Source organism: Hylobates moloch, unplaced genomic scaffold (genome assembly GCF_009828535.3).
Source record: "Hylobates moloch isolate HMO894 unplaced genomic scaffold, HMol_V3 SCAFFOLD_1, whole genome shotgun sequence".
In the NCBI taxonomy this organism is placed as follows: Eukaryota; Metazoa; Chordata; class Mammalia; order Primates; family Hylobatidae; genus Hylobates; species Hylobates moloch.
The window spans coordinates 177,698,088-177,712,422 of NW_026652276.1; the positions used below are offsets into that span (position 1 = coordinate 177,698,088).

The following is a 14,335-nucleotide window of genomic DNA, read 5'->3' on the forward strand; positions in this document are numbered from 1 at the left end:
TAAAGTAATGTGTCCAGCCCGAAAATATGTAAATGAAATATTCATATCTTTAAGGACATTCTTGTTTCTAATTTTATGTTACTAACATATACAGATTTATGATTTTGGTCTACTGAGTACATAGTAATAATGGTTTAAATAATATATAATTATAGACCAATATAATGTCAAAATTAAGCAGAGAAGGTATTTTTGAGAATCATTTAATAAATTTCTTGCTATGTCTGCTCAAGTAGAAACATAAGGATTCTTGTTAGGTGAATATAATAATGTGTATATTCTTGCTAAAAGTAATTTTTTACATTTGTATAATATTTGACATTTTCATATCTAACATACAAACAAAAAAACTATATATGTACTATTAAAACTGCAACTATGCAAAGTTATAAGCTAGTTAAAAGTGAACAGCCATAAAACAGCCACACAGGCCAAAAAAAGGAACATTGCCTGTCCCCGAAACCCCTGTATGTCTCTTCCAGATCATAACCACTCCCTTGCCCAAATAAGTAACAAATGTGCTCACTTTTGTGACAATAATTTGTTTTCCTTTATCATTTTTTTCTAAACAGATTCTACTATAACATACATTTTAGTTACATGAAGTTCAAAGCTTGAACTATATAAAATTCAAAATTCATGCTTTTTGCATTAATATTTATCTTCAAACACTGTCTCCCTCTTTAACTCATCATAACTATATTTTGGCTTGGAGAATTACAAAATGGCATTCTCATGTTATTAGCTTATTTGCATCTCTAATCATAAAAAGCTAATATTGAGCTCTTGGTACTAATAAACTCGGATGCTTTTATTTGAAAACATATGCATAACAAGAACTCATAAAATGCTTTGGAGGCAAAAGTAATAAAGCCAATAATACTAATGCAAACACTAATTTATCTGCTTTTAAAACTAGTTTACATAAAACAAACATTAGAGGGATAGAAGAATATTTCTGAAAATTTTTTATTAGACACACAATCATATTAATTATAAAAATAAACCAAATCTTAAAATCCATAATTGTTTCATTTCAAATATATATGTATATTTATATATGTGTGTGTATGTGTGTGTGTATCTGTCTGTCTATCTATCTGTCTGTCTATATCTATCTATCTATCTATCTATCTATCTATCTATCTATCTATCTATCTGTCTGTCTGTCTATATGCTTAACCTCTGCCTTCTTCGGTAGAAATTCAGCACTGCTTTGTGAATTGCACAGATAACCTAATCTCTTATTTTTAAAATTTTACTTTAGTCACTTACTCTATAAATAATGCTAATACCTTTCACAAGGTGGTTGTAAAGGTCAACACTTCTGGACTATTATAAAATCCCTTCACTTTCTGTACTTATGCTCACATCATCTGCAATTCCTACGCAACTGCTGCATTGAGGTACATTAAGCTCCCATGAAAGAGCCACTCTTTCTCTTGATTCTAGGAATTTGAATGTTCTGTTTTCTCTCCTTGGACACTTTTCCTCTACTCATCCCTTGGCAAACCCTAATCATCACCCAAGTGTCCATGTACATGCCCCATGATGCAAGAAGACTCCCCTGACACTACCAGCCCCACTTCCCCAGAAATCTGGGGTAAGTGTTCTTCCTTTGTGCTCCAATAGTGCCCCACGTATTATGTCCTGGGCTGTGAGCTTCTTGAGAGCAGCAGCTCTCTATTCCAGCTACCATGTTATATATGTATACAGTGCTAGGAACCCAGCAGGGCACTCTGTCTCCTGCATCTAGAATGTGTAGTATTTAAGTGAGGGAATGGATGAATGTCTGTATGAATACACAGTATGTTAACAAAAAGGGCATGAAGCCTGTCTTTCATGTGTGAAGTAAAGGGCTCAATTCATTCCCTTTTTGTTAACATGCTGTTTATATATACAGGCTTGATTCATGAAAATAACTCTTTTTGAAATATTTGTAGGTAGGAAAGAACAGCCCTCTTTCTGGGAGGCCTATAGGCAATAATTCTATCAATGAGGAATCACCAAAAGACAATGATAACAGAGACCATCCCCTTGGGGAGAGGAATGTAGCACCACTTGACAACAATTCTGCCCCTTGGCTTTGTGCCTACTCTTATTTGGCGGTAGCAACACCTACCCGTAACCCCATCTGCTACAGGACTCTCTCAACATTCACCCTCTGTGGTTACTAAAAAGCTTAGCTTCAACCAGCTTGTACATCTGATACATACATGGAAGACAGATAGACTTTTGGTCATATTGATCATAATTATGGCAGTTTTGTGTTGCTGATTTTTTAAGTGGATTTATGAAGCTGCTTGCAGACGGGGTAGATGGTCTCTGAAACTATAGGAGATTGTATGAGATGTTCTGAGAGCAATATTCAAGAAAATTAAGATGTTCAACATTCCTTCTACTATAAAATAAAAGGTAATAGTGGCTATTTGATAAAACTGGTGAAAAAATTAGGAAGCCTGATGATGACTCTTCTAAACTGTGTAATAGATCCACTATGAGATTACATCAACATCTCCCCAGTCTGAAAATTGGAAAGAATACTAAAAGGCAAAATTGTGTTTTCTTAGTTTATTTTTGACCGAGTGGGAAGAATAACTTTTTGTAATTATTATTAACTAATACCTGAGATTAGAAGAGACTGAAATAAAACAAAGTAACATCCACCAATTTTACTGAATTATCTGCAGTACCAAAGCAAAGTTCAGTTACACCTAACAGTTACAAAATTTTCAATGCATATGATTTTATTTTTAGTAAAAAGTAAAGATTTTTAAATGCATATTAAGAAAAGAAGAGAGGAAGAAGAAGGAAAGAAAGAAGGAGAAAAAGATGCGGGGAGGGCAAAAAGTAACAGAAAGGAAAGAGTGAGAGGCAGACTGAGAGACAGACAAAAGAGAGACAGGAGAGAGAAGAGTGAACAGCAGGGAAGAGAGGGAAAAAGAAAAATGTAAGCAATTGTTACAAATATGAATAAGGTTTTCAATGGTTTACAAAGTTAGCATTAGTATGAATTATCTGAATTGACTTATTTTACTTACCCTAATATTTTTATAATTTAGTAAAGAATATTTTTGTTTTACTCTGCAGAATTCACATAATATTCCTGGACTTAACAGGATTCTGCTGTTGTTTAGGGAGTATTTTATGTTAATCTAAGGCCTGCTTAAGCTTTTTCTTTCCTAAAGAGAATAAAAGCTAAAGGCTATAATTTTAGCTTTAGTTTTTTAAATACCTGTTTTAATTTTAATATCTAGAATTCTAAAAATTTTACAGCTGGAAATACTAGGACACATTAAGTTCACAAGAGTTTTCTAAGGAATCTTCACAAAATGTATACATCTTTAGTTTTAAATTCTGTTTTATCTTTTGGGAACACACTTCTTAAACATATTCTAAAATAGGTAATATGAAATCTTTATCTATATTAAACTTCATTTTGGTTGTAATTTAAGTCAAAAATTTTCCTGTGACAATACATACAAAATTCCATACAAATAAAATCCTGTTAATATAGATAAGAATAAATATTTTACTATTTCTGTCTTTCATTATTTCACAAATCTCTTTTGAAAGCAAAGTTCCATGAAATATAAAGCACAAGTTTGCATTCGCTAATTTACTTTTGTTTCAGAAACTTCATTTCACCAGGTGGAAACACAGATAATGCAGTCTATAATATTCTCATATTCAAGTCTCAATAATGAGAATTGAAATCACAGATTTTCAACAGTAGCTTTAAGTGTTACTTCTTCTACCCTAAGGAATGTCTAGGAGACATAACACGATCAATAATGCAAGCTTTGAATTTTAAAAAGTGTTAAAGTGAACAAAGTCTTTATTTATTTATATAGAATTAGTCTCTGCATCTAGTTTACAATGAAACTTCTAGTACATGTGCTCAGCAGAAGTACAATGCCACAATAAATCAAGAAACACAAATGTAAAATAATCCTGATTATGATGACAGAGATGTCAAAGTAAGGGGATCTTCTCTGTTTTTTCTCCCCCGGCACGACTTAATTGCTGAAAATTAAAAATGCTTTTCCATTTCTAGACTGTCCAGAGCAAAATCAGCAGCTGTCAATTTTCCAAATACATTCTATATCCGAGGTCATCAATATTGACTGCATACTACTGTAGTAACAAACATTCTTCAGAACCTATTGCATGCACTTATTAATTTTTCAAATACAACAAGTTATTTTGCAAGAGCAATTGGTTATAAACGCAAACACCATAAGAACTCAGAACCAGTAATATCATTATATAGTGTTAGTGTAAGATGTTTAAATTGCCATCATGTGAGAATCTCCTACCATGTTCCATTGATGTAATCAATGTGCTTTGAAATGAACCATTCTAATTATGTACATTGCACTTTAAGTGTCTTTAATGTTGGTTTTTTACCTTACTACATGTATGTCTTAGATTATACAGATGAACGGGAAAACTATGCACTACATCTTTCCTCATGCAAGGATAAAAATAACAAGAGACTCAAAGGATCACACAGTTTCAGGTAAAGCAAATCATATGATCTAATTTTTTTATTCTAATGTCAGATTGACATATGTACTGACATTTGGATTTCATTTTAGATGACTCATGACATTTTCGAAAACATCACTTCTTATATCAAAAATTGTGTTTTGAGAAATGTAAAAAAATAAGCAGGATATACATTTGAACGTAAAAGACATTGATGACATGATCATTAATATGAGGAGGTACTAAATAGTACATATTTGCATCATTCTTTTCATTAACCATATGTTTTAATGCACATGGTATTACAATGCTCTGCAGTTATTGCTGTATTAAGAAATATGGTCACTGGTTGTGGTAATATAAGACATTCTTATACAGGAAATTAAAAATCTGTCTTGAATTCTTCAAGGAATAAATTCCCCTATTTCTACTCAACTTGAACACTGTCAATTTATGCTAGGGTTTTGTTTGTTTGTGTTCTTTATAAGCCAAAGCTAATGGTGGATTTTTTATTTGGAAATAATTTTGGATTTCCAAAAATAATACAGACATTCCTTTTGCCCACTCTTTGCCTAACATTACTAATGTTAACTTCTAATCCCAATAAAGTGATCAAACCCAGGAAATTAACATATATATAATAATATTAAAATATCTATAAGCCTTATGCAAATGTTGAGTTTCTCCACTAACCCACCATTTTTTTTTTTTTTTCTGGTCCAGGGTCCAATTCAGAATCCCACATTGCATTTAATTGTTTGACTCCTGCATCTCCTCCAATCTGATAGGTCCTCAATCTTCCTTTGCCTTTCATGACCTGGAAGCTTTTTGAAAGATACATGAAATTTTTATATTATAATTAAATAGTCCATATTTAAATCAATGAGATGAAGTATAAATTTTTCCAAGTTAATGAAATTTCAAAAAATGAATATTACCTATATTTTTAGTCAAGTATGTTCTTTGAATATCATGGACAATGTGCATCAATAGAAAATATTCAAATATATATATAATTTATGTATTGTATATGTATAGGCAATACATCTAACATGGTGTATGTACTGTGTTTTCTTTCTTAAGCACTGATATAACAAACAGGATATTTCTTTAGTGTAAGTGCTATTGTTCCTTGCAGATCTTAGACAATGGAACATGTGGACATGGAACAGGTTTTGCTTTGAGCAAATTTCTTCTTTGTTTTCGTAAAGAATGAATTGATTAGGAATCTAATGTTGTTTTCCTTTTAAGAATAGGTAACTTTTCTTCTGCCAGAGACAGATAATTCAAACTTTCGTAGTTTTATTGCTGTTCAAACTGTATTTTAAGTACTGATGAAAATTCCAGGGTGAATCTTAAAATCCAAGGACTCTTTTTGTGGAAGTAATTACTTGCTTAAAAAGATTTCAGTTTCCGCCAGCTCATAAAGCAAAACAACAAAATATTTTCTAACAATGCCAGAATTAGTTTTTCATGATGTACAATGGAAATCTTCAAATCATTTTTTTCCTAAATCATCAGAATCTACGCCAATGTGCCTGTTTCCTAGCTGTATTATTTTATGCTATATTAAGAATTATTCCTTCAACCTTATTATTTATCTTTCCTACTCTTTAGTTATTCTTTTACTTTAACTAGAAACAAGTTTTAAAATGTAAGAATTACAAAAATAAATGCTAGCTCTTTAGTAAGTATTCTAGTCTCAAAAGTAAATTTAATTTCTGCTGTATATAGATTTCACAAAAAGAGAAAAGGTTATTGTTTTGGACAATAACTTTGCTAGTAATGTACTATATCTTTTCTCTGAATTCCCCTTTTTCTTTTGATATCTACCTAAAATAATACTAAAAATGGTTTCCTTGTTATAGTTACCCTGTATTGATTACTACTGAATATATTTTCCATATGTCTTAGGAAAAACAATCCCATACTAAATTAAGTCTTTTAAAACAATCTGCATTTTATATTCTACTGCTACTTTTAATTGTTTTAAATACATCTACGTATGAGGTTAGAACCAGAAGTTACAATCTTTGACAGTATCTGGAAGTTTTAAACCAGTGCCAGGGAAACGATGGCAAAGAACATCTGGCTAGTCTCTGTGTCATTTTCTGCTCAACAAAAAGCCTAGTTTGATTGACTAAATATTTGGTAATATTAAGGATTTATTGTTAGCTATACTTTCATTTATATGTTAGTGTTTTAATTGAGATTATGTATTTTTAAAATTGATAAAATGGTATGTGTTTATCATATACATCATGAGGTTTTGAAATATATATACAAGTATATATGTTTCATGAAACAAAGTGATAACTACATGAGTTAATGCTTATGTTAATTAGCTAGAGTTATTATAACAACTGTCTTAGCATTCTTCTATAATACAATATATTGTTATTAACTATAATTACCACTGAGTATATCTTTTGGAAATGCACACTAAAATATTTACAGATTAAATGATATCATATCTGAAATTTACTTCAAAATTAGTTAAGTGTAGAGAATGTTGGAGATGTAGATAAAATAAAATTGAACATAATTTGTTGATTGTTGGAGCTTGGAGATTAACCACATTGGATTTTATTGTAGTCTTATTTTCCATACATATAAATTTTCCATAATAAAATTGTATAATTACTGTTTGTTTTTCATGTTCACAGTAAAACAGCAGTATCCAAAGCTTCATCAATAGGGAAAAAGCTAGCAAAACTAATAATTTAGCTGTCTTTGTGAGACAAGACAAAGATTTAAGCAAGGAAGTAGTGAAGCATAAAATGTAGTATACCTGTTCTTTTATGGTGGAAAATGGCCATTAGTGAATTTTAATTTTGGTTACATAAACCCATTGATAGTAAAACTACTATGAACCTTTTATAATATTTTAATAGACCGTTCTAACTTTATAAATAGTTTATAAAAGTTATATAAAACAAGCATACCTGGCAAATAAAAGAAAAAAAAATGTATTTAGGAAAACAAAAATAATTTCAAAATAGAAGACAGAAGTAATGTTTGGTTTGGTTTGGTTTTTACGATTCTCCTGTGTGGTTCTCAAAATGTCAGTGGGACCCTCATGATCTCAAAGATTCTTTCAGGGGGAGTCCACAAAGTCAAGACTATTTTAATAGTAATGCAAAGGCAGAATTTGCCTTTTTCATGCTGATCCTTTTATGAATATACAATAGAGTTTTTCAGAGGTTGTTTAATGTGTGACTTCACAAGAGATTTGATACAGAAGTAGCTGTGAAAATTCAGCTGCCTTCTATTAAGTCCAAATTAAGCCGATTTACAAAAATTTAAAACAGCATTCCCCTTCTCATGAATTTTGCTTATAAAATAGTTATTTTTAATAAAGTATTATTTATTTTAACATGGAATGAGTTTATTATTTTAAATGCATTAATAAATATTTTTAATTCTCAATTTTAATTTATAATATGGAAAATATACATAGCTGTAACATATATAAAGAAAAACTCCTTGAGATACTCAGTAATATTAAAGAGGATATATGTTTCCCCAAACCAAAAGCTTGAAAGCCACTGCTGTACCCATATCTGCAGTGAAATGTTTTTTCAAAAAGGAAATATACTTTTTTCTCCTTATTAAAAAAAGTATATGCAGCATAAAATAAACTGTTTCTATAACTCATAGTGGATGCATTTTTTTTTTGCTTTAACCATTTTTTTAAACTGGAGTGTTTCTTGGTTTTTTTTTTAATTATTGTACTTTAAGTTTTAGGATACATGTGCACAATGTGCAGGTTTGTTACATATGTGTGTCCCTTAATTCTTCATTAGATTAGATACTCTAAATGTATCCTCCTCCCCCACCCCACAACAATCACCTTGTGTCCATGTGTTCTCATTGTTCAATTCCCACCTATGAGTGAGAACATGCGGTGTTTGGTTTTTTGACCTTGCGATAGTTTACTGAGAATGATGATTTCCAGTTTCATCCCTGTCCCTACAAAGGACATGAACTCATCATTTTTTATGACTGCATAGTATTCCATGGTGTATATGTGCCACATTTTCTTAATCCAGTCTATCGTTGTTGGACATTTGGGTTGGTTCCAAGTCTTTGCTATTGTGAATAGTGCTGCAATAAACATACGTGTGCATGTGTCTTTATAGCAGCATGATTTATAGTCCTTTGGGAATATACCCAGTAATGGGATGGCTGGGTCAAATGGTATTTCTAGTTCTAGATCCCTGAGGAATCACCACACTGACTTCCACAATGGTTGAACTAGTTTACAGTCCCACCAACAGTGTAAAAGTGATCCTATTTCTCTGCATCCTCTCCAGCACCTGTTGTTTCCTGACTTTTTAATGATGGCCATTCTAACTGGTGTGAGATGGTATCTCACTGTGGTTTTTATTTGCATTTCTCTGATGGCCAGTGATGATGAACATTTTTGCATGTGTTTTTTGGCTGCATAAATGTCTTCTTTTGAGAAGTGTCTGTTCATGTCCTTCACCCAGTTTTTGATGGGGTTGTTTGTTTTTTTCTTGTAAATTTGTTTGAGTTCATTGTAGATTCTGGATATTAGCCCTTTGTCAGATAAGTAGGTTGCGAAAATTTTCTCCCATTTTGTAAGTTGCCTGTTCACTCTGATGGTAGTTTCTTTTGCTGTGCAGAAGCTATTTCGTCTAATTAGATCCCATTCGTCAATTTTGGCTTTTTTTGCCATTGCTTTTTGTGTTTTAGACATGAAGTCCTTGCCCATGCCTATGTCCTGAATGGTAATGTCTAGATTTTCTTCTAGGGTTTTTATGGTTTTAGGTCTAACATGTAAGTCTTTAATCCATCTTGAATTAATTTCTGTATAAGGTGTAAGGAAAGGATCCAGTTTCAGCTTTCTACATATGGCTAGCCAGTTTTCCCAGCACCATTTATTAAATAGGGAATCCTTTCCCCATTTCTTGTTTTTGTCAGGTTTGTCAAAGATCAGATAGTTGTAGATATGTGGCGTTATTTCTGAGGGCTCTGTTCTGTTCCATTGATCTATATCTCTGTTTTGGTACCAGTACCATGCGGTTTTGGTTACTGTAGCCTTGTAGTATAGTTTGAAGTCAGTTAGCGTGATGCCTCCAGCTTTGTTCTTTTGTGTTAGGATTGACTTGGCGATGCAGGCTCTTTTTTGGTTCCCTATGAACTTTAAAGTAGTTTTTTCCAATTCTGTGAAGAAAGTCATTGGTAGCTTGATGGGGATGGCATTGAATCTATAAATTACCTTGGGCAGTATGGCCGTTTTCATGATATTGATTCTTCCTACCCATGAGCATGGAATGTTCTTCCATTTGTTTGTATCCTCTTTTATTTCATTGAGCAGTGGTTTGTAGTTCTCCTTGAAGAGGTCCTTCACATCCCTTGTAAGTTGGATTCCTAGGTATTTTATTCTCTTTGAAGCAATTGTGAATGGGAGTTCACTCATGATTTGGCTCTCTGTTTGTCTGTTATTGGTGTATAAGAATGCTTGTGATTTTTGTGCATTGATTTTGTATCCTGAGACTTTGCTGAAGTTGCTTATCAGCTTAAGGAGATTTTGGGCTGAGACAGTGGGGTTTTCTAGATATACAGTCATGTCATCTGCAAACAGGGACAATTTGACTTCCTCTTTTCCTAATTGAATACTCTTTATTTCCTTCTCCTGCCTAATTGCCCTGGCCAGATCTTCCAACACTATGTTGAATAGGAGTGGTGAGAGAGGGCATCCCTGTCTTGTGCCAGTTTTCAAAGGGAATGCTTCCAGTTTTTGCCCATTCAGGATGATATTGGCTTTGGTTTTGTCATAGATAGCTCTTATTATTTTGAGATACGTCCCATCAATACCTAATTCATTGAGAGTTTTTAGCATGAAGAGTTGTTGAATTTTGTCAAAGGCCTTTTCTGCATCTATTGAGATAATCATGTGGTTTTTGTCTTTGGTTCTGTTTATATGCTGGATTACATTTATTGATTTGCATATGTTGAACCAGCCTTGCATCCCAGGGATGAAGCCCCATGACTCATTTTATGAGGCCAGCATCATCCTGATACCAAAGCCGGGCAGAGACACAACCAAAAAAGAGAATTTTAGACCAATATCCTTGATGAACATTGATGCAAAAATCCTCAGTAAAATACTGGCAAACCAAATCCAGCAACACATAGTGGATGCATTTTTAAATGTTTACACATTGATGATCATTCATTTGTCATCCATGGTATGACTTAAATTTTGTTGGGTGCTAGATTAATAGAGTGAACACAACAAAGACCCAGATTTTTAATGTACTAAGAATTTAGTAATTATTACTATAAAATTTTAGGAACAACTGAGACAACAGTCAAGGAATTTATAAATTCATTGTTCATACCTATACCTGTGTATGTGTGTGTGGACACACACAGCTATACAGGTGCATCATGATTTATAATTTTGTAATGTATGCAGAGAGAAACACAGGCATGTAGTCTTCTATTAAATGGTTCATAATTTTTTAAAAATATATCATTTAACTTTTAGCCTGTTAACTTCAAAGATAAGTGTTTATCAACAACTATACAATGGTTTTGAAAGTACTCAGCAAAACACAAAGCAACAGAGTGGAAAGAATAGGTAATAAGTTTTGGAATTATAAATATCTGTGTTGAAATTCAGCTCTAACACATGTAAATTTTGAGAATAAGTTTGTTCATCTGTAAATAAAATGAACTCCATGTATCTCATAATTGTAAGTGAACCTAACACAAAATCTTGTACTTACTGTATGCTCAACAAATGTTATTTCTTCTTCTCATAAAGAGAAATGAACAGAAAAAAAAAAAAAGAACAAAATGTGGTGCTCAAAAAATGAGTCTCCTTTTTTTTCTTATTTAAAACTCCATCTTATGGCTTCAGAAACACAGCTGTTTGAAACAAGCCAAAGAAATTCTTCTGATTTTTGAAAAAAGACATTTGCTATGTACAGTTCTATAATGGACTGGCTACATCTGCAAGGCTAGAAAGACTTAGCAATTATAATAGTGAAGAACACTAAAAATGTTGTTAAGTTTGAAAAGATAGCATTGTTTTCTTAGGAAATAGTGGCTCATTTTCTGTTCTGCATTAGTCACCATCTTTATTGGTTTTTAGAAACAGAGACCAATTATAACAGATCTTATTGGATCCTAGTTGGCAGTAGTACCACATGTGGGTAGCTCTTTATATTATTATTATTATTATTATTATTATTATTATTATTATTATTATTTTAACAGTTTTCTTGGATATAACTTACATATCATAAATATCTATTGTTAGAGTACAGATCGATGACTTTAATACATTTATGAAGTTGTGCAATCATCACCACAATCTTGTTTTAGAGATTTCCATCTTTGCAAAAAATCTCCTTTGAGGCTGCTAGCAATCTCTGCTTCCAACATCCCTCATCCAAAAACTAACTACTGATTTACTTTTTGTCTCTGTAAGTTTGCCTTTTCCAAGCATTTCATATAAATTGGATCATTCAATATACAGTTTTGTTGTCTGGTTTCTCTCATTTACTAGTTTTTTAGGTTACTAGTTTTTAGGTTAGTTGTAGGATGTGCCAGTGGTTTGCTCCTTTTTACTGCTAAATATGTTCCATTGTTTAAAAAGTCAACATTTTGTTTTTCCGTGAGATTTTTCCCCATATTTTAAATAATATTTGCATACACGTTTTAGTATACATGTATAATATGTAATTTTTGTTGGTTAGTTTACTAGACATAAAATTTCTGGGTTGTATGGTAAGTTTCCATCTAACTATTTAAGAAACTGCCACATAGTCAAGGTGAGGGTGTCATTTTGCATTCTTGCCAGCAGTTTTTCATGATTTAGTTTGCTTTGTTAAGTAATTGTTTGTTGATATTCATGAGGGATATTATTCTGTAGATTTGTTTTCCTGGGATATCTTTGAGTAATCACATAATACTGACCACGTAGAATGTGTTGGGAAGTGTTCCTGGCTCTATTTTCCTATAGAGTTTGTGAAGAATTCGTATTATTCATTTTTTGCGTATTTGGTAGAATCCACCAGTGAAGTCACCTGGCCTAAGCTTTCTTTTGCAGTAAGACATCCATTTACTAATTCGATGCCTTTATTTGTTATAAGACTATTTAAATGTTCTCTTTCTTCTTGAATCAATTTTGGTCATTTGATTCTTTCTAAAAATGTATTCATTTCACCAATGTTTTATAATTATTGTCACAAATGTATTCATAATACTTTATGCTTTTCATTTCTCTTAGGTCACACAGTGAAGCCCTTTATTATTCCTAATTTTTATTACAGTATCTTCAATTTTTCCTTAGTAAAACTAGTTGAAGATTTGTCAATTTTGCCAGTCTTTTCAAAGACCCAACTTTTGCTTTTATTGATTTTTCTCCATTATTTTTTGTGTTCTATTTTATTGATTTCTGGTCTAAACATAATCTATTTCTTTTCTTTCATTTATTTTGTAGTTAGTTAGCTTTTATCTCCTAGATTCTTAAGGTGAAAAGTTAGTTTATTAGTTGGAGAGCTTTCTTGTTTTCTGACATAGACATTTAAAACTATGTATTTTCCTTTAAGGACTGCTTTACTGCATCCCATGCATTTTTTTCATTTTTATTCACTTCAAAAGATTTCTTAATTCCCTTGTAATTTTTTCTTTTACTTATTGTTTATTTAGAAACATGTTTTTACATTCCCTAATGTTTGGGGATTTTTCCAGTCTCTTTCTGTTCTTGATCTTTAGTTTAGTTTCATTGTAGTTGGAAAACCTATCTGGTATAATTCAATTATTTTGACTTCATTAAGATTTGCAAAGCTTTGTTGATAAATTTGTATGTAAAATGGAGAGACATTCAAAGCACAAGCAATTTGTGAGTCTGACAGTTTCCAAGTACGACTATGATTTTACTTTCCACTGAAACGTCTCTCTGTGCTGCACATCTGTGTAACCTTCTTTTGGTTAGATTTGTGTGAACAGTTTGGGCTCTCTCTGGTTTCTGCCAAACATGAACTCAGCCTCTATTTACCCAGGGATATATTGAGAACTTATTAAATCTATTTATGGATGTCCCAATTCCCAGTCTCCCAGTTTAATCCTCAAATAATTTGCAAGTCTGCCACTTGTTTCATCCCCTCCAGCAGTAAAGCTTCTGGTTTTCATACCCTGCCCTGTCCAATAGAACTATCATGACAAGTTAGTTGGGGATGGAAACAGCCCAAGGCAAGTACGACCAAGATTCCCACTTGATATGGTTTGGCTGTGTCCCCACCCAAATGTCATCTTGAATTCCCATGTGTTGTAGGAGGCACCCGGTGGGAGGTACATGAGTCATGGGGGCGAGTTTTTCTCATGCTGTTCTCATGATAGTGAATAAGTCTCATGAGATCTGATGGTTTTATAAGGAGGAGTTTCCCTGCAGAAGCTCTCTCTTTGCCTTCCGCCATCCACTGACATGTGACTTTGCCTTCTACCATGATTGTGAGGCTTTCCCAGCCACGTGGAACTGTAAGTCCGTTATAAACCTCTTTCTTTTGTAAATTGCCCAGTCTTGGGTATGGCTTTATCAGCAGCATGAAAATAGACTAATACACCAGTGTTCTTGAAGATCAGGAGCTTCTCATGAACAAATGCTGCTCAGTTTATTGTAAACTTTTGTTTAATTTCCAGAATGCTGAAATGGTTGTTGTTTTTTTTTTAGTTTTATCCAGCTATACAATTCATTTTTGGGGATAAAATTTTATTTATTTTATTTTGTAATCTTCCTATTTAATTATGATTTTGGCAGCTTTTTATAATGTATTTCCTGAGATAGTAATAAAAATGCCATATT

At 32.4% G+C, this 14,335-nt stretch overlaps 1 protein-coding gene across 9 annotated transcripts in view; it reads left to right on the forward strand.

The window, feature by feature from the left end:
- PCLO (piccolo presynaptic cytomatrix protein) overlaps positions 1 to 14,335 on the forward strand; it is a 402,967-nt gene that overhangs the window by 254,149 nt on the left and 134,483 nt on the right. For all 9 annotated transcript variants that reach the window (XR_004371190.2, XM_032761204.2, XM_032761205.2 and 6 more), the window contains exon 9: positions 4,432 to 4,522. Coding sequence is in view for 8 of the 9 variants with exons in the window: in XM_032761204.2 (XP_032617095.1) it covers positions 4,432 to 4,522 (91 nt within the window). In the remaining variant the exon portion in view is untranslated. The remainder of the gene's footprint in view (positions 1 to 4,431; positions 4,523 to 14,335) is intronic.